General features: G+C 44.1%; 1 protein-coding gene across 4 annotated transcripts in view; it reads left to right on the plus strand.

The window, feature by feature from the left end:
* Positions 1–19,733, plus strand: part of UBOX5 (U-box domain containing 5) — a 32,966-nt gene extending 13,233 nt beyond the window's left edge. For 2 of the 4 annotated variants that reach the window (XM_030847558.3, XM_030847559.3), the window contains exons 2-5: positions 10,623–10,717; positions 11,935–13,123; positions 16,078–16,239; positions 18,885–19,727. In XM_030847558.3, the coding sequence (XP_030703418.1) occupies positions 10,664–10,717; positions 11,935–13,123; positions 16,078–16,239; positions 18,885–19,093 (1,614 nt within the window). In that variant the 5' untranslated portion in view covers positions 10,623–10,663 and the 3' untranslated portion in view covers positions 19,094–19,727. Of the gene's footprint in view, positions 1–10,622; positions 10,718–11,934; positions 13,124–16,077; positions 16,240–18,884 lie in introns of all 4 variants that reach the window. The other 2 variants (XM_030847560.3, XM_030847557.3) reach the window with 2 other exon arrangements.
* The last annotated feature ends 409 nt before the right edge of the window (positions 19,734–20,142 follow it).

Genomic DNA, 20,142 nt, shown 5'->3' on the forward strand with positions numbered 1-20,142 from the left:
TCCCCAAGACCACTTTCACTAGAATGATTCACAAAACTAAGAAAAACTTAGAGTTATGGTTTATTATAGTGAAAGGATACAGATTAAAATCAGCAAAGGAAAAGGCACATAGTGTAGAGTCTAGGAGAGGCCAGTCACAAGCTTTCAGTTGTCCTTGTCCAGTGGAGACATACAGTCTGCTCTTAATTCATCCCAACAATGATGTTTGCCAATATGTACAGATATTGCCAGTCAGGGAAGCTCACCTGAGTCTTGGTGTGCAGGGTTGTTATTTGGGGTCAGTCGTGTAGACATGGAGTGACTGCCCACATGGCTGACCTTAGTTACTCAGTCCCCAACCCCTCCAGAGGTCCAGCTTATACAGCATGACACAAGGCTCCCACCATAAATTACTTTGTTAATGTAAACTATCTGGTGTGGCCCGAGGTCCTAGATGTATATAAAACAGTCTTATCAGGCACAGTGTTCCAAAGGCTTAGAGATTATATCCCAGGACTTGGTGAAGTTTCTTTGGAATGTGCAAGACTTGAATACCCCAAACCTGCTGAGTTAACCTTTCACTGCACAGAAGCCAAGAGTAAAGAGTATTTCAAGAAGGAAGGGGTTTGTATAGTCAGTTGCTAGGGAGAGAGCAATTAAGGCAAGAACTGAAAAATCTTCAGTCAGTTTAGCAACTTGTATATCACTGATGACCTTAACAATAGCAATTTGAATTGAATTGTCAGGGCAAAAGCCAGACTGCACACCTGTTGAATGAGTGGAGTTAAGGAATGGATTGCAAATATTGAGGCAATTCCTTGGGAACCTTTGAAGGGACGGGGAAACTTGAGCAGGATTTAGAATGGGACTAGGATTGCCAGATAAAATATAGTATGGTCAGTTAAATTTGAATTTCAGATAAGTAGTGAATAATGTTTTGTAAAATACATGTAAAATTGGCTATTTTAAACAAAGTGTACAATTCAGTGATATTTAGTACATTGATAGTGTTGTGTAGCCAGTCATCACTATCTACCTGCAGAACAGTTTCTTCACCCCCAAAGGAAACTCCATACGCATTAAGCAGTCACCCCACATTTCCCCCTTCCTCAGACCCTGTCCACTAATCTGCTTTGTCTCTATGGATTTGCATATATGGATATTTCATATAAATGAAATTGTACAATATGCAGCTTTCTGTGTCTGACTTCTACTTAGCATAATATTTTCAAGGTTCATCCATGTTATAGCATTTACTAGTACTTCATTCTTTTTTATGGCCAAAAAATACTCCATTTCATATATATACAATATCTTATTTATCCACTCATCAGTTGATGGACATCGGGTTGTTTTCACATTTTAGCTATTATGAATAGTGCTGCTGTGGACACTCATATACAAATTTTTGTTTGAACACCTGTTTTCAGTACTTTTGGGTATATACCTAGGAGTGAAATTGCTGGGTCATGTATTAATTCTACGTTTAACTTATTGAGGAGCCACCATACTTCCGCAGTGGCTATACCATTTTACATTCCTACCAGAAAGTACTAGGGTTCCAATTTCTCCACATCTTTTTTTTTGTTTTGTTTTTGTTTTTTTGTTTTTGTGGTACGCGGGTCTCTCACTGTTGTGGCCTCTCCCGTTGCGGAGCACAGGCTCCAGATGCACAGGCTCAGCGGCCATGGCTCACGGGCCCAGCCACTCCGCGGCCTGTGGGATCTTCCCGGACCAGGACACGAACCCGCGTCCCCTGCATCGGCAGGCGGACTCTCAACCACCGCACCACCAGGGAAGCCCTCTCCACATCTTTGCTGTTTTAAAAAAAATAGCCATCCTAGTGGATGTGAAGTGATATCCCATTGTGGTTTTGATTTGCATTTCCCTAGTGACTGATGATGTTTAGTAGCTTTTCAATCTTAATATCAAGTATTCCAACCCATGAACACAGGATGTCTTTCCATTTACTTAGCTCTTTAATTTCTTTCCTTTTTTTTAAAAAAAAATTATTTATTTATTTATTTAGGTTGCGTTGGGTCTTCGTTGCTGTGCACGGGCTTTCTCTCTAGTTGTGGCGAGTGGGGTTCTACATTGCGGTGCGCGGGCTTCTCATTGCGGTGGCTTCTCTTGTTGCAGAGCGCGGGCTTCAGTAGCTGTGCAACGCGGGCTCTAGAGTGCAGGCTCAGTAGTTGTGACGCATGGGCTTAGTTGCTCCACAGCATGTGGGATCTTCCCGGACCAGGGCTCGAACGCGTGTCCCCTGCATTGGCAGGTGGATTCTTAACCACTGCGCCACCAGGGAAGTCCAGTCTTTAATTTCTTTCAACAACATTTTGTAGTTTTCAGTGTGTAAGTTTTGCACCTTCTCAGTTAAATTTATTCCTAAGTATTTTATTCTTTTTGATGCTATTGTAGATGGAATTTTCTTAATTTCCTTTATGAATTGCTCATTGCTAGTGTATAGAAATACAACTGATTTACCCTGCACCTTTGCTCAATTCTTTTATTAGCTCTTGTAAGTTTTGTGTATGTATATATGTATATTCGTTAGGATTTTCTATATATGGGATCATGTCATCTGTGTATAGAGATAGTTTTACTTCTTCCTTTCCACTTTGGATACTTTTTAATTTCATTTTCTTCCCTAATTGCTCTGGCTAGAACTTCTAGACAAAGTTGAATCGTAGTGGTGAAAGCAGGCATCCTCGTCTTGTTCTGGATCTTAGGGGGAATGCTTTTAGTCTTTACCACTGAGTATGATATTAGCTGTGGATTTTGTGTAAATGTCCTTTATTGTGTTGAGGAAGTTCCTTTCTATTCGTAGTTTGCTGAATGTGCAATAAATAATTTTTTAGTGTAAGTATGTCCCAAGTAGTACATGGAACATTCTTATACTAAACAAACAACCAAAAAAAATCCATTGTTTATCCAAATTTCAGATTTAAGTGGGCATTTAAAATTTTTATTTGCTAAATTGACAACCCTAAGAAAGACAAGGCTGGGTTCTTTTGAGGTGGCTGATGGGGGCAGAAGAGACTTGAATTGTTGTTTACATGTTGAGGAAAGAGTCCAATAGTCAGAGATAAGTTGAAGATTCAAGAGAGAGGCAAGAACAGATGGAATAAGGCCCTGGAGGAGAAGGACAAAGTTAGGGTCAGGTTTGTATGTGAGGAGCTTGGTTGCCTTACCTGGGTTCTCATATAACTTTTCTGACACTGCTATTAAGGTACTGAGTAAATGGTATTAGAACCCTTCCCCATCTGTGCCTTGTTTTGATCGTGTGAGTTTCTTAAGAGTAAAAACTGTGTCCACTTGTGCCTAGCAGAGTATCTTGCACATATTAAGCTCTTGAAGGGTGAATTGGCTCCAGGTGTATAACATTGCAAGCTTCTTTTGGGCCTACACCTGGGTTCTGGTCTTCCTGCTTCCCTCTCATCTGTGGGTGACTATGTGGGATAGGCTGGGACAGCTGTCTTTCATTTTAACCAGCTATAAAAAAATGCACACAAGTCAGATTTTTTACTTGGATGGACCAGTAACTCAATTTAGAAATTATAAGAAGTATTGTACTTCTTTAAAAGCTGAAATGCCCAATTTATGAAATTGCTCAGTGCCTTGGTATTCCACCCACTCTTTGATGCTAAATGCTTTTCTCTTATTTGACAGGTAATCTTTTTTTTTAATTCTGTAACCTGTTTGAGCCTAGTCTTTAAAATATGTGCATCTGCCAGAATTACTTTCCATTACATTTTCATGAGACTCAAAAATCAGCTTGTATAACTCAGCTATGGCAACTTCTTTGTAAGCCAAAGGAAGATGGATGCACATGTGTCCAGAAAGTGTCATGGTCACCTTATTCTCTTCTAAGTTATCCCTCCACACTTCCCCACCTCTAGGTTCTGAGTCATCAGCAACAAAAAGGTTTGCTTGGCTGCTTTAAGCTCCAAGGAAGCACAGACAGAAACCTTCCAGATAGGATGTCCCAGTTTGCTTGGGACTTTCCTGGTTTTAGCACTGAAAGTTCCACATTCTGAAAAAAACCCTCAGTCCTGGATATACCATATTGTTGGTCACCCTACCTCTGGGTCCCTTCTTAGTCCTTCCCTTGCATTTTCCCTTCCTCAGCCTGGTACAGGGAGGCAGAGGAGAAAGGTCTGTCTCCGTGTGGACATCCAGTCCTGTAGGGGCTGTCAGCTGCAAGAAATACTCCAGAGCATGTATCTGGAGCCTCATTCTTCTTCCTCTTTTTTAAATTTATTTATTTATTTATTTATTTTTGGCTGCGCCCAGGTTTTCTCTAGTTTTGGCGAGCGGGGGCTACTCTTCGTTGCAGTGCACAGGCTTCTCATTGCGGTGGCTTCTCTTGTTGTGGAGCATGGGCTCTAGGCCCACAGGCTTCAGTAGTTGTGGCATACGGGCTCTAGAGAGCAGGCTCAGTAGTTGTGTTGCATGGGCTTAGTTGCTCCGCAGTATCTGGGATTTTCCTGGACTAGGGCTTGAACCCATGTCCCCAGCATTAGCAGGTGGATTCTTAACCACTGTGCCACCAGGGAAGTCCCTCAAGTTTGTTTCTTATAGTGTGGGTAGTGGAATTAAACTGGAGTCTTCAGTTGAGGAGCTTAGATCTGGGTGAGGAACTTTAAGACTTCTGTGGTAGTAGAGTATTTGGATTTATAAAGGACGGTACAAGGGATCCTTGTGATGGAACTGTTCTGTATCTTGACTTTGGTACACACAAAGTGATTACATAAATCTGTGCATAGAATAAAATTGCACAGAACTTAATAAACAGGCAGACACAAATGAGTACGTGTAAAACTGGTGAAATCTGAGTAGGATCAGTAGATCCTATCATTGTCAGATTCCTGGTAGTAATGTTGCACTATAACTATGCCTTTCCAGCCCTGCTTTCTCCAGCTAAGTGGCATATTCAGCATTTCCTGGATTGGCCTCACGTTGTCCTGTTTCTGTGCCTTGAGTCTTACTGGTCCTTCTCCCTAGTGCCCTTCCTATTTTGTTCCTGTTCTTGTCTCTTGGCTCCTATAGTCAAGCACATATTGTACGGTTTACCACTAGTATGTGGTATCTGTCCTTCAAAGTTGTCCGTGAGGTCAGACATGTGTCTTAGTTGTCTCTAGTTCAAACGTTACTCCTGTGAATTCTTCCCTGACTTCTGGGTATACCTTTGGCCAATGTTTTCAGTCTTTTTCATCAAAAGCCACAGTACATTTTATATTGAACCTAGTATATATTTGTTATATGTATTTGTATAAAACTGAAACAAAAGTCTCCTGAAATAATGCACTATGTGCACTTTGGTATTTTGTACTTTTTTAGTTCATATTTCTTTTCTTCAACCTATAACTTGATTTTAAAACAACAAATTGAAAAACATTGATTAGACCGTCCTTCCCTACTCTTAATGTCATCTGTGAAAAGCTCTGTTACAAACCTTTGTATTCCATAATCACTGTTGGAAGGAAGTTTGTAATGCTTCAAGACTTGAGGACAGGACCGTGTTATTTAACTTTTTTTCCCCACAAAAAGACTTATAGAGAATATTTACTGCAGCTTTTTTTCATAGTAAAAAAATTAAAAATATAAGTAATAGGTCAATGGAGAAATAAACTGTGTTTTAGTCATACAGTGGAATACTATGAAGAAGTTAAAATGAACAAACTAGATATACACATTTCAACATGAAAAAACTTAAAATAATAATGCTTAATAGAAAAGCATGTTGCAAGATAATACACGGTAAATTATCATTAAGGTACATTAATGAGACATGAACATGGCAAAATGTTAGCATTTGCTAAATCTAGGTGGTGGGTAGAAGAATGTCTACTATGTTATATTCTTTACCTTTTTATCTAAAATATTTTGTAATAAAAAAATCTTTGTAATGAAAATTGATATCTGCTTATAAATAATTATTATCTTACTATCTTATAAGGCCATATTGTCTGGCTTCAAGCTGCTTCTCTGAACTGCAGGGCACTTTAGCCATGGTCTGTTGTCCCCAGCTTATACTCAGACACGGTCTCTCTTGTACTTAGATGCCAAATTTGGATAAGGAGTCTATAATTTGTAAGTATTCACTGGAGAGTGTTTGCAGTGAATTCAGGTAGCTTGGCTATTTCCTAGGCAGAGCTAAGGAGGCCGTCTTCCTGGATGAGACTGTTTGCATTTTCATATGGTGAGCCATTCTTTTTTTTCTGTGTTAAGCATTAAGGCAGGAAATACTTGCCTTAAAAGATCAGGAGTGTTGGAACAAGAGAGAGGAAAAGATCATGCACAGACCTCAGTGGCAACTGGAGTCGTGTAGAATCCTACAGTGTTTGGACATCACTATTTCCTAAAGAAACAGATACCATGATTTGTAAGATTTTCTTTAAAGGATCTGCTACTCTAATCCTGTAATGGCACAGTCACTTGTTTCAGTTTGCTCTCCAGTCCTAATTTGTTTTCAGTCACTTTTTCCCCAATCATTATTATTATTATTATTATTATTATTTTATTATTGTTATTAGACTATTTAAGAGTAGTTTTAGGCTTACAGGAAAATTGATCAAATAATACAGAGAGTACCCATATACGTCCTCTCCCTTGCATACAGTTTTCCTATTATTAACATCTTGCATTAATGTGGTATATCTATTATAATTGGAAGCCAATATTGATATATTATTTTTATCTGACATCCATAGTTTACATTAAGGTTTATTCTTTGTGTTGTACAGTTCTGTGGATTTTCACAAATGTATAATGCCATGTATTACAGTATCATACAGAATAGTTTCACCACCTGACCATTTCATTTTTATCTCCACTCCAGTTCCTAGCATAGGGCTTGTAAATGTAACATGAATGTGCAGTGTTATCTCATCTAAAATTAAATGTGACCAATCAAATTCAGTAGAGTTTGAAAAACATTTAAAGAACAATCTTCCACAACCAACTAGAGCCTATCTTAGGAATAAAAAGATGGCTTAAAATTGGAAAATTTGGGACTTCCCTGGTGGCACAGTGGTTAAGAATCTTCCTACCAATGTAGGGGACACAGGTTCGATCCCTGGTCCGTGAAGATCCCACATGGCGCGGAGCAACTAAGCCCATGCACCACAACTACTGAGCCTGCACTCTAGAGCCCACGAGCCACAACTACTGAGCCCCCGTGCCACAACTACTGAAACCCACACACCTAGAGCCCGAGCTCCAAAACAAGAGAAGCCACCGCAATGAGAAGCCCGCGCACTGCAACGAAGAGTAGCCCCTGCTCGTCTCAACTAGAGAAAGCCTGCGCACAGCAACGAATACCCAACGCAGCCAAAAATAAATAAATAAATTTATTTATTTTAAAAAATTGGAAAATGTGTTATATCTCATTAATCTGTCAAATAAGAAAAATAATAAAACTCAATATATAGAGACAATCAGAATTCAAAGCATATCCCTGATTTTCAAAAACCTATGAAAATCAGAGTGCTTTATTAACATAGAAAGAATATTTCAGTCTAACAATCAGCATTATGTTCAAAGATGAAACACTAGAGGTGTTTTCTAATGGGAACAAAACAAGCATGGCAACTCTAATATTATTTTATATAATTCTGGCAGTTCTAGCTAATATAGTAAGATGAGAGACAAATAAGAGTTACCATTTTAAGAAAGAGGCTCTCATTATTATTGAGATTGTAGAACCTCCTGCCCCCCCAAGTCCCTGAAACTTTGTTAAAATCAATGAGCTCAATAGGATAACTGAGGGACTTCCCTGGTAGTCCAATGGTTAAGACTCCTCACTTCCACTGCAGGGGATCCAGGTTCGATCCCTGGTTGGGGAACTGAGATCCCTTGAGCTGCGTGGCACAGCCAAAAAAAAAAAAAAGTAATCAAAAGCTTTTACCAACATGTAGAATCAACATGAATGGAGACTTCTACAAATGTGGACTGTCAGGGGCTTCCCTGGTGGCGCAGTGGTTGAGAGTCCGCCTGCCGATGCAGGGGACGCGGGTTTGTGCCCCGGTCTGGGAAGATCCCACATGCCGCGGAGCGGCTGGGCCCGTGAGCCATGGCCGCTGAGCCTGCGCGTCCAGAGCCTGTGCTCCGCAACGGGAGAGGCCACAACAGTGAGAGGCCCGCGTACCGCAAAAAAAAAAAAAAAAAAATGTGGACTGTCAGATATATTAGCATTTCTGAATACCACAGTGATGTGGATTTCAGAAGTGAATACTTCTTGGTAAAGACCTGAAGTAAAGTATGATCTTCCTGTGGTTGACATGGAAGTTCCCTTCCTAGAAAATTCAGCATGTGTTAAAATCATGTTAAAAACTATTCTGTGTTTATATGTAAAACTGACATAGGGGCTAGGCTGAGATAATAAACATTCACAGGTCTCATGGCAGATCTTCACTGTGCAGAAACTACTCACTAAAATGTTGCAGGATGCCCAACATGCCTGGCCTCTGCAAGTGGCACTTACTGAGCACGACAATACCAAGACCCCAGAGGGTGGCCCTGTCGCTATTGGGAGTTTTTCATGGCCTTGTCTGTTAGATGGAAAAGCATAGATGGCTGGCTGGCCTCATTCAAGGAGTTCAAATCCATTGGAGAGGCTTACCACTGGGAGGGATGTTTCTAGTGCCTTCCCCACTTCTCTACAGAGAAAGACGAAGGCTGTTGGACATTAGTCTTTTTCTTTCAGTTTTATTGAGCTATAACTGACATATAACATTGTGTAAGTTTAAGGTGTACAACATAATGATTTAATATATGTATATATTGTGAAATGATTACCATAATAAGCTTAGTTAACATCTATCACCTCACATAGTTACTTCTTTTTTTTTTTTTTGTCTTGTGATGAGAACTTTTAAGGTCTGTTCTCTTAGGAGCTTTCAAATGTACAATACAGTGTTAACTGTAGTCACCATGTTGTACATTACATCCCCAGAACTTATTTATCTTAACTAGAAGTTTGTACCTATTAACCACCTTCATCCATTTCCCTTACCCTGCTTATTGGTCATCAAAATGACTACAGTTGACCCTTGAACAGCACCGGTTTGAACTATGCAGATCCACTCACATGTGGATTTTTTTCCACTAAATACATACGACAGTACCACACAATTTGAGGTTGGTTGAATTCACTTATGTGGAAACAATACAGAGGGCAGACTGTAAAGATAAACGTGGATTTTCAACACCTGTGTGGAGGGTCAGTGCCCTTAAACCCTGTGTTGTTCAAGGGTCAGATGTGCTTGTTTTAATTTATTTATTTTTGGCTGCATTGGGTCTTCATTGCTGCCCGCAGGCTCTCTCTAGTTGCGGTGAGCAGGGTCTACTCTTCATTGCAGCACGTGGGCTTCTTATTGCAGTGGCGTCTCTTGTTGCAGAGCACAGGCTGTAAGCATGCAGGCTTAGTTGTTCCACGACATGTGGGATCTTCCCAGACCAGGGATCGAACCCATGTCCCCTGCATTGGCAGGCAGATTCTTAACCACTGTGCTACCAGGGAAGTCCCGAGGGTCAGCTGTATTTGGATTAGATGTTCTTTTATATATTTTTGTTTGTTTGTTTATTTATTTAATTTTGGCTGTGTTGGGTCTTCATTGCTGCGTGCGGGCTTTCTCTAGTTGCAGTGAGTGGGGGCTACTCTTCCTTGCGGTGTGTGGACTTCTCATCTCGGTGGCTTCTCTTGTTGCAGAGCACAGGCTCTAGGTGCGCGGGCTTCAGTAGTTGTAGCACGTGGGCTCAGTAGTTGTGGCTCGCAGGCTCTACAGCGCAGGCTCAGTAGTTGTGGCACACGGGCTTAGTTGCTCCACGGCATGTGGCATCTTCCCGGATCAGGGCTCAAACCCATGTCCCCTGCATTGGCAGGTGGACTCTTAACCACTGCACCACCAGGGAAGCTCCTAGATGTTCTTTTAAGGTGCTTTTCAACTCTAAGATTTTCTACTTCTCAATAACGACATTTTTGATTCTTCTAATTGTTTTCGTGTTAATAAGAAAACATAATTGCATTAACAAGTGTTAAATGACAATGATGCATAGCACCACTATGATTATTTTCTGTGACCCTTTTCATTCTAAACCTTCTGGCTAAGTAGTCCTCTTTTTTCTTTGAGCTCATCCACTTTTGACCCTCTCTTTCCTGTGGGGATCCCCCTGCAGAGCTGATAGGCCCTTGCCTCCACTGGGGCTTTAGAACAGCTGTCATCCAGAGAACCAAACTACACAGTCTGCAAAAGAAATCTGCTTTGTAATTTTTCAGTGACTAATTTCCCAGTATCCCATATAGTATACAAAAAGAGTGAGTATAGACCATGAGAATGTGTGTGTGTTAAAGTTTTATTGTTATCCTGTTTGATTCTCATCTCTTTTTTTTTTAACATCTTTATTGGAGTATAATTGCTTTACAATGGTATGTTAGTTTCTGCTTTATAACAAAGTGAATCAGCTATACATATACATATATCCCCATATCTCTTACCTCTTGCGTCTCCCTCCCTCCCACCCTCCCTATCCCACCCCTCTAGGTGGTCACAAAGCACCAAGCTGATCTTATGAATCAACTCCTAAAAGTTTAGATTTGAATTTTAACTTGTCTAATACCAAGTTTTATTTTTTCATTTAAGGCTATTTCTGATGCTTGGAAGCCATCCTTTCAGCCGTAAGGATGGTAATAAATCTTTGCCTCCCACAGTTCAGACCAAGAATTTACTGCAACAAGGTAAACAAAACAAGTATATACACATAAATAAATATATGACATCTATTTTTCATGTTTTTCCCCATTTCCTGCCTTGTGTATGTAGACTTAATTCAGGCTTAATGTGCTTTCACCCTCATTGTTTTAGAGTCTACCAGATGATATTTAGGTAAGCGTGGGTCAGACTGCACCTCTAGAGTCAGACAGCACCATTACAAGCTGAGTTGTGACTCATTTTGTGGAGGGTTCTCTTCCCTTTGACAGTAAATTTTAATTTCACTCAAGGTCAAAGTGAAGGTAGGAATTCTCTCTCTCCCATGCTGTTGTTCTTGCTAACTTCTCATGCTAGAAATAATGGCTTATATTTGTTATATGGATTCCTTGTTCTTTATTATTTGAATTAAGCTGCCTCCCCTTTTGTACAAAGCTGGATATCTTCCACAGCCCAGAGCAGGGAGTAAGGAAACTCCAAGGGGAGAATTGAACTTCTTCCCCAATTTGGAATTTCTGCACACAGCACATTATTTCAGGTTCCCAGATTGTTAAGCTGACTCCTTCAGACAAGGATATCTTAAAATTTCCATTGGTTATAACAAGTATTGGAAACATTAAAAGGGAGAAAGGAAAAAGCTACTCACAATCCCACCCCTAGTACATTCACTGTTTTAAATTTCCCATAGTCTTTTGTGGTCCTTGTCTCTGTGCAACCTTTTCTTTCCAAGTTTCATCATTCATAGATTTACAAGAAGTTCCTTTGTTATGCCTTCCTAGGGAAACTCTTATAATTGATCAAGTCCAAATACAAAATTGAGAATTTCAGTGAACATCTTTATTTTTCCCTAAATCTGTACATTTTCATCCTCTGAATTTAAAAGCAAAAAAACCCACCAAAAACCCAAAAACAATCCAAAAAACACTTGTAAATCTGCCCCCCTTTCACAGACATGTTATTTTGAAGGGATTTTTTGTTGGTTAGGCAGAGTTTTATTGCTCATTTTTTAAGGATGGGCAGTATTTGGGGACACAGTGGCCCTCAGCCTTTGACCTGATCTTGGATGCCTGCCAAAAAAAAAGAAAAGAAAACCTCAGGAAAATTTGATGTAATAGAGGAAATTTCAAATGAGGAACTTCAGATTTTCTTTAAAGAGTTTTCTTAGAAGTGACAAGTTGTTGAAAACGAGTTGTCTTCATTTGGATCTCGTCAAATCAATGTGTCTCATTTTTGTCATTAAATCTAGATATCAGCTGATGGTTATGAAGTAGAAAATCTCATCTCTGAAGACCTCACAAAGAGAAGTCATGGTTTTAGGACAGAGTATTTCATTAAGCCACCAGTCTATGTGACAGTTTCCTTTCCCTTCAATGTGGAAATCTGTAGGATTAACATAGACCTCACAGCTGGGGGAGGCCAGAATGTCACTGGCCTGGAAATGTATACATCTGCCTTGTCCAGCAGAGTGTCTTGGAATACCCCCGAGTGCCAGACCCCAGGCCCAGATGAGCCATCCATTCCGGAGAAAGAAGCGTTCACTTTGGTGGGCAAAGTCTTGTTGAAAAACCAGAGCCAAGTGGTGTTTAGCCACAGGGGCTTCAAAGCCAGGCCACCTTTTGGCCCGATGGAAGCCACACTTCCCTCCCCTGCTGTTGTGGCCCAGGAGCTCTGGAATAAAGGGGCTCTTTCTCTTAGTCATGTGGCCCATCTCAAGATTTGTATCACCCATGTGACAGGCAGTGGTATCCCTTGTATCAAGCGGTTGGAAGTATGGGGTCAGCCAGCCAAAACCTGCTCTCAGGAGGTGATAGACAGTGTTTTGCTGGTTGCCTCAGAGAGCCTCCCTCAGGACTTGTCTCTACAGGCCCCAGCCTTGCCCATGGAGAGTGACTGTGATCCTGGGGGCCAGTCTGAGGGCCAGCAGGCCCCCTCCAGCCTCCTGGAGCTGGCTGAGGTAATTCGGGATGTACCTGAAGAGTTCCTGGATCCCATCACCCTGGAGATCATGCCTTACCCCATGCTGCTGCCCTCAGGCAAGGTCATTGACCAGAGCACGCTGGAGAAGTGTAACCGTAGTGAAGCCACATGGGGCCGAGTGCCCAGTGACCCTTTCACAGGAGTAGCCTTTACTCCGCACTCCCAGCCCCTGCCTCACCCCTACTTGAAGGCCCGGATCGACCATTTCCTGCTCCAGCACTCCATCCCTGGCTGCCACCTGCTTGGGAGAGCACAGACTGCATTGGCAGTGACCCCTTCTTCCATTGCTCTGCCCTCTCAGAAAAGGAAGATGGAGCAGGGTGAACATGCCCCAGACAGTAGCCTTGGCTTAAATGCTTCCTGTTTTTCTACCACAAGCCTTCTGGTCTCACCCACTACCTCAGAGCACACTGCTAAGAAAATGAAAGCTGCCAGTGAGCTCATGGATTGTTCAACAGGTAATCCCTCGTTTTATGTCCAAGCCCGTCGTCATCTCTACTCCTCCCGGGTGACACTTGGCACTTGCCCTTTGTTTTATGCTTTGCTGGCTTAAATTACACCAAAACTTACTGGCTTAAAGAACCACACATTTATTATCTTACAGCTTCTCTGGTCACGAATCTAGGCATTGCTTAGCTGGATTGTCTGCTTTAGGGTCTTCCAAGGCTGCTATCAAAGTGTTGGCAGGGCTGCGGCCATCTCAAGCCTTGACTGGGGAAGGATTCACTTCAAAGGTCACTCGTGATTGTTGCAGGATTCAGTTCCTTGCTGAATTGTTGCACTGGGGGCTTCACTTCCCTTTTGTCTGGTGGCTGGATTCTACCCTCAATTCCTTGCCATATGGGCCTCTCAGGGGCAGCACACAACATGGTAGCTGTGTACACCAGCATGTGCAAACAAGTGGAAGTCAGTCTTGTAGAACCTAATCACAGAGTGACATCCCATCACTTTTACTGTATTCTGTAAGAAGCAAGTTACTAAGTTCAGGTGGGGTTCATTGGGGGCCATTTCAGACACTCTCCCACACCATTGATTCCTATTTTATTCAATGTATTTACCCAAGATTGGTGGTTGGATTTTGTCTAATGCCTTTTCAATATCAGTAGAGATGATATTATGATTTTTCATCCTTAGATCTTTTAATACAGTAAAGTACATTAATAGGCTTCTTAATATTGAACCACTGTTATATTCCTGCAAGAAACTCCATTTGGTCATGCTGCTTTTAGTGTACTGCTTAATTCTGTTTGCTAGTGTTTTTATTTAGGATTTTTGTCTTCATTAATGAGATTGGACTGCAGTTGTGTGTGTGTGTGTGTGTGTGTGTGTGTACAAGTACACATCATCTGTCAGGTTTTGGTATCAATGATTTGCTCCATAAGAAGAATTAGGAAATTTTCCTTTTCTAAACTCTGGAACAATTTAGTAGTATTAGAATAATTTACTCTTCCTTCCTTCCTTCCTTCTTTATTTCCTTCCTCCCTCCCTCTTTCCTTCCCTCCCTTCCTCCCTCCCTCCCTCCCTCCCTTCCTTCCTTCCTTCCTTCCTTCCTTCCTATCTATCTGTCTGTCTATCTATCTATTTATCTGTCTGTGCCGGGTCTTAGTTGCGGCATGCAGGATCTTTGTTGCTGAGTGCGAGATCTTCGTTGCGGCATGCGGGATCTTCTTTTTTTTTAGTTGCTGTGTGCGGGATCTTTTTTTCTTTTTAGTTGCGGCATGTGGGATCTAGCTCCCTGACCAGGGATCGGACCCGGGCCCCCTGCATTGGGAGCGTGGAGTCTTAACAACTGCACCACCAGGGAAGTCCCTCATTTACTCTTTACATGTTTGGTAGAATTCTCCTGTGATTGTCAGTGCTTGGTGCTTTTGGAGATAGCTCTTTGACAACTTTTTCTTTTTGCTTATGAAAACTAGTCTGTTTAGATTCTGTCATTCTTTTTTTTAACATCTTTATTGGAGTATAATTGCTTTACAGTGTTGTTAGTTTCTGCTGTATAACAAAGTGAATCATCTATGTGTATACGTATATCCCCATATCCCCTCCCTCTTGAGCCTCCCTCCCACCCTCCCTATCCCACCCCTCTAGGTCGTCAAAGAGCAGTGAGTTGATCTCCCTGTGCTATGCTGCAGCTTCCCACTAGCCATTCATTTTACATTTGGTAGTATATATATGTCAGTCCTACTCTCTCACTTCGTCCCAGCTTCCTCTTCCCTCCCGTGTCCTCAAGTCTGTTCTCTACGTCTGCATCTTTATTCCTGTCCTGCTACTAGGTTCATGAGTACCGTTTTTTTTAGATTCCATACATATGCGTTAGCGTACGGAATTTGTTTTTCTCTTTCTGACTTACTTCACTCTGTATGACAGACTCTAGGTCCATCCACCTGTATCATTCTTTAAAGTTCCTCTCTTAGTCTAAAAGGCTTATGCAAACAGCACACTTAAAGGTTACGTATGTATCTTCTCTGGCTTTGAGTGCAAATTTTAGTTAACAAGACCCCCAGAAACTCCTGGAAGCATCTGAGGTGCAGTGGGGCAAGATGAGGAGAAAGGTACTTAGACCTTGATGTTTGTGGAGGTCTCCAGTGGTGTTGGCCTTGACAGATTTGTTGGTGACACAGGACCACGCTGACCAGTGCTCCTTCAAGGCCTCAAGGTGATATCCTATGTGCTACATACTGTAGACCAAACATTCCACTCCCCGCTTTGGGGTACTTTTATGGTGCTACTTTGGGGAAGCCCTGCTATCAGGCAGATCTCTACGTCCTTTCTTCAGCAGCGGTCCCCATCTCCTGTTACCTTCACCCTCAGCCCATATCCAGAGAAGGCCCTATAGATAGTGGAGTGGGCAGAGTGAGGTCTTCATTATTCCACTCGATAATAACTGCTTTGCTTTACCTAGGAAGCAAGAGGACATGAACACCAAGGGAGTGCAGGCCAGTGGCCCTGCAGAGTTGAGGGGGCCCTAGCAGGGAGGAGATGGGGAAAGAGCAGACTAAGGCTGTTGGGGAGGGAATGGGGGCAGGGAGCAGGGGTACAAAACTGGGTGTTTACTTGCCCCAGTCATTTCCTTGGCGGGCAGGGAGACCTTCAGAAAGTAGGGTACAGTTCTACAGGTGAGCCAGGAGGTGGCCCAGGCCTGCCCAGCAATTTGTACAGGAGGAGAAAAGCTAGCGCAGAGCCCAGGAATCCTGAAAGCAGTGTGGGATGGGTAAGAACTGCCAGGGGCCCCAGGGCTTTAACTCCTGGTATCCTGTCATCACAGTCTATTAGTAGACATTAGGGAGGACCTTCTTTATGTTTGTGTCTGTTTGAAGTTAGAAGTACCATTTGTGGTTCTCAGAGGACTTTGTGTTTTGGTCTTCGCTTTTGCCAAACCTCTGGATATTGTGGTCTGTGTGTCTCTCAACAGGTCCAGTATCCCATGAGCAAAAGCTGTCGCAAAGCTTGGAAATTGCCTTGACGTCAACCCTTGGCTCCATGCCCTCCTTCACAGCTCGGCTGACCAGGGGACAGCTCCAGCACCTCAGCACAAGAGGGAGCAATACTTCCTGGAGGCCAGGCTCCAGCTCGGGTAAGAGGGGCCCTGTCTGTCTCCTCAGAGCCCTTGAACAGGATGCCGGGCCATGCCTCTGGGGCTCTGTGAACCTCTATGCCCAAGCTCCTTAGCTCCAACACCTAGGCCTTTACTTTTCCAGGGTGAGTTCAAGGGCTGCCTATGAAGTTTAACTCTTCACAAGAAAGTCATTCTTTAGTCAATTCTTAGTAATTCTGTGGCGTTGGGGATTGGTGTTTTTTGGTAAGATCTAATGTTAATTACTCTGTCCTGAGGACTTTTGTTTGTTTCTCCCTTTTTGCTTATTTTTCTTATGTAGTCTGCCTCTCATCTGACATCTGGGGTACTTTATGTAAATGTGGAGGGTGGTTTCAAGTTGAGTATGTCATCTTCATCCCTTCCTATTAACATTTTCACCAGTATCTTAGAACAGTGATAGCTTACTGAGCTAAGTTTTGCCTAAAATGAACCTGGGACCACAATGGATGATAGAATCGGTTAGGATACAAAGTGAGAGAATCTGGAGCATTTTTTACAAGATGAAATCTGGTGGGGCTAATGATAAGGTATACACTTGCTTCCTCCTGCCTGTCCAAAGTTAGTCTGTTCTCTTATTGCCTGGATCCCAGGCCATCTTACCTTTTCTGCCCTTGTCCCCTCCTCCCTGTCTCTCTGATTATGTTTCCATCCTAATCACTCCCAGAACCTGTCTTGTCCAGGTGACCAGCAATTTCCATGACCCCAAATTCGATGGACACTTACCCTCTCAGCAGCGTCTATTGTGGCTAACCAGCCTCTCCTTTCTGAAACACCTGTCTTGGCCTTCCGGATGTTATGCTCTTTTTCTCCCCATTTTCAAGAGTCTCTCTTCAATTTCCTTTGCTGATTCTTCCTTCTCTTCCAGACTCTTGTCTTAGACCCTCTTCTCTATACTCTGTGTCACTCAAGTGAGAGCCCACTTGGCCTGTGACTGCCCATATTCACCTGTAGCTCCTTCCTCTCCTTGGAACTCAGACCCTGACCTCCCTTACAGCTTCTTGGTGCCTCTGTGTGGGAGACTCATGGATATCTTAAGTGAATTTCTAACTCAGAACTGCAGGCGCCTCCAAAGATTTTTCCCCATAGCCCCCCATCATCCAGTCCCTGGTAAAGAGCAAGCATCTTCTACCCTGTGGTCAAGCCTATAACATGGAGGTCATCCTTGGTTTCCGTCAACATTCCTGACATTCTATTCATCATCAAGTTTTGTTTACACTGCTCCAAAATAGATCTCAGGGATGTCCTCTCTGCTCCATTACTCTTGCTGCTACCCTGGCCCCAGCTCCTGCACTGCTCCCCCAGATTCCTGTAGCAGCCTCTGCTGCTCTTCCACAGTCACCCTTGCCTTGCCCATCCTCCTCATAGGAGCCAGAGGGATCTTTTTTTTTTTTTTTTTTGCGGTACGCGGGCCTCTCACTGTTGTGACCTCTCCCGTTGCGGAGCACAGGCTCCGGACGCGCGGGCTTAGCGGCCATGGCTCACGGGCCCAGCCGCTCTGCGGCATGTGGGATCCTCCCGGACCGGGGCACGAACCCGTGTCCCCTGCAGCGGCAGGCAGACTCTCAACCACTGCGCCACCAGGGAAGCCCAGAGAGGGATCTTTTTATGTAAGCCAGATCATGATACTCCACTTCTTAGAATCCTTCCAGGGTATCCCACTGAACTTGGAATAAAATATAAATTGCTGCCTGTGAGGTCCTGCATGTTCCAGCCTGCTCCACCCTCCTCTGCCACTCTCTCACACATCACACCTTTGTTTTTTCTGTTTCTTTAATGGACCAGCCACTCTTTGTACTTGCTGTCCCTTTCACTCATGCATGGCTGGCTCCCTTTCATTCTTATGGCTCTTCACCCAAAAGGTCATCCTTGCCCTCTCCAGATGGGTGTGGACTGGGGGAGAAAGAGCAGCCTCCCTAGGCCAGGGCCACGAGAGAAGGGCAGCAGGTATAGCTTGGGGAGGAGGGGTGGCAAGACCTGCCTGCTGTGGCCCTCATTCAGGAGACTCTGTGGGAAGCATGAAGGAGAGAGCCTGCAGCACAAGAAAGGGATTGATGGGTCAGGAGGGGAACTGCTGGGCTACAGGCTAAAGAGACTCAGGTGCCAGGCTCAGCAGGCAGGTCTGCTACAGACAGACCTCAACCCTGCCCCTCTGGTGACCTCCGTCCCCCCTTGACCTGCCCAACCTGGGTACCTCAGACCATTTTTTGCTTTTTCTTCTTGTCACATCTCACCTTTCTTGCAGTTTATCAAGGTTGTCAGGGTGAGCTTGTGCCTTGCTCTGACCTTGGCAGCCTATCCAGGGGAAAGTCCATCTTGCTGGGAGAGCAGCAGGAAGGGCCCAGTGCTGCCTAGCAGCCCTCAGAAGCCAGCTTTTCTTGAGCATTCATTGGAGCACCGAGATTTGATTATGGAGAGGAGGCTCCCCAGATTCTCAGGCTCTCTGGCATCCTCTCCTCCCAGATCAGTCAGAGGCGGCCTAGGGAGGGAGGAAGCCAGGCTGCTGAAGGGATGCAGGGTAGGGAAGCTTCTTGTCCTACTCCAGGCACATGCCCGCCTCCAGGATGGAGCCTGGACTGGGGGCAGCTTTTCCTAACCCTGGCCTATTTTCTTCCCTGATTCACCAGAGCAGCCTGGGAGCATCCTGGGCCCCGAATGCACATCCTGCAAAAGAGTGTTCTCTCCCTACTTCAAAAAGGAGCCCGTGTACCAGCTTCCCTGTGGCCATCTCCTGTGCCGGCCCTGCCTGGGTGAGAAGCAACGCTCCCTGCCCATGACATGCATAGCCTGCCAGCGGCCATTTGCCAGCCAGGACGTTCTGCGGGTTCACTTCTGAGTGACTGGCCTCAACCTGAGAAGACCCATCGCTGGGAGGAGCTGAGGAGGAGCGAGTGGGGGGTCAAAGCTCCTGGGGTCTGGCCAGGTCCCAGGCACAGGGGGGCCTCTGCTTTCTCGCGGGCTTTCCCTTTGTCTCCTCCCACAGCATAGCACATGGGCCTGCGGTGTGAGGGGTCAGGGAAGGGGCTCTCCACGCCTGCTCAAGTGGCAATAGGATAACAAAGCCATAGTTTGAGCTGGGAGGGATGGGGGAGATGTCCCTGCCCTCCTGTGCCTCCCTGCCAGCACCCCCCTGCCAGAGCCCAGGGCCTGCTAGAGCCAGCCCCACCCTCTGAGGCCCCCCAGGTCGTCTGCACACACCCCTCAGCCTACAAGGTGGATGTGAATGTGGCTCGGGATCTCAGAGAGAGCCTCCACCTTCAGTGTCACCCAAAAGTGGAGCATGGCAAGGATCTGTGGAGTAAATGACTCAGCTCCTCTGACTGGCAAACCACTCCGAGCCTTAATAAAGCAATGGTTGACGTCCGCTGTGGGCTTCCTCTTGTCTGTGTCATCATACTCCTCTACCCTACCTGCACCCACACAAAGTGGGACTGTCACAGGGCAGCCGTGAGCAGTCACTGCAACCCTGTCAGATTGTAATTTGGGTCAATGGCCTGAAGGGACAAGAAGTTGGATTTGCAGGTGCATCTGATGCATGAGGGTTTGCAGGTGGGTGTGCACGCCAGTTGGGAGGGTTGAGCAGCCCCCTAGGCTGGTGACAGCTTGCTTAGCTGCGTGTTGGCAGAGCTGCACTGCCTTCTGAGGGGAGAAGGTACCTTTTCTGCATGGGGCCTATTTCAGCAAAGATACTTGTGGATAGATTGCACTTTTTTTTCCCATTCAAAATTTTGGAGTCCCAGAGGGAAAATATGTATTCCTACAACTGTTTACTGTATGGAGTAGATCCTAGTCATGGAAGAATATCCGTGAAAAAATACACTCTGCTATTCCCTGTTTCCTCTGAGCATGTTTGGGAAGGAGGAGCGCAGTGATGCTTCTTATTTT

The sequence above is a fragment of the Globicephala melas genome, chromosome 15 (assembly GCF_963455315.2).
Source record: "Globicephala melas chromosome 15, mGloMel1.2, whole genome shotgun sequence".
Classification (NCBI taxonomy): domain Eukaryota; kingdom Metazoa; phylum Chordata; class Mammalia; order Artiodactyla; family Delphinidae; genus Globicephala; species Globicephala melas.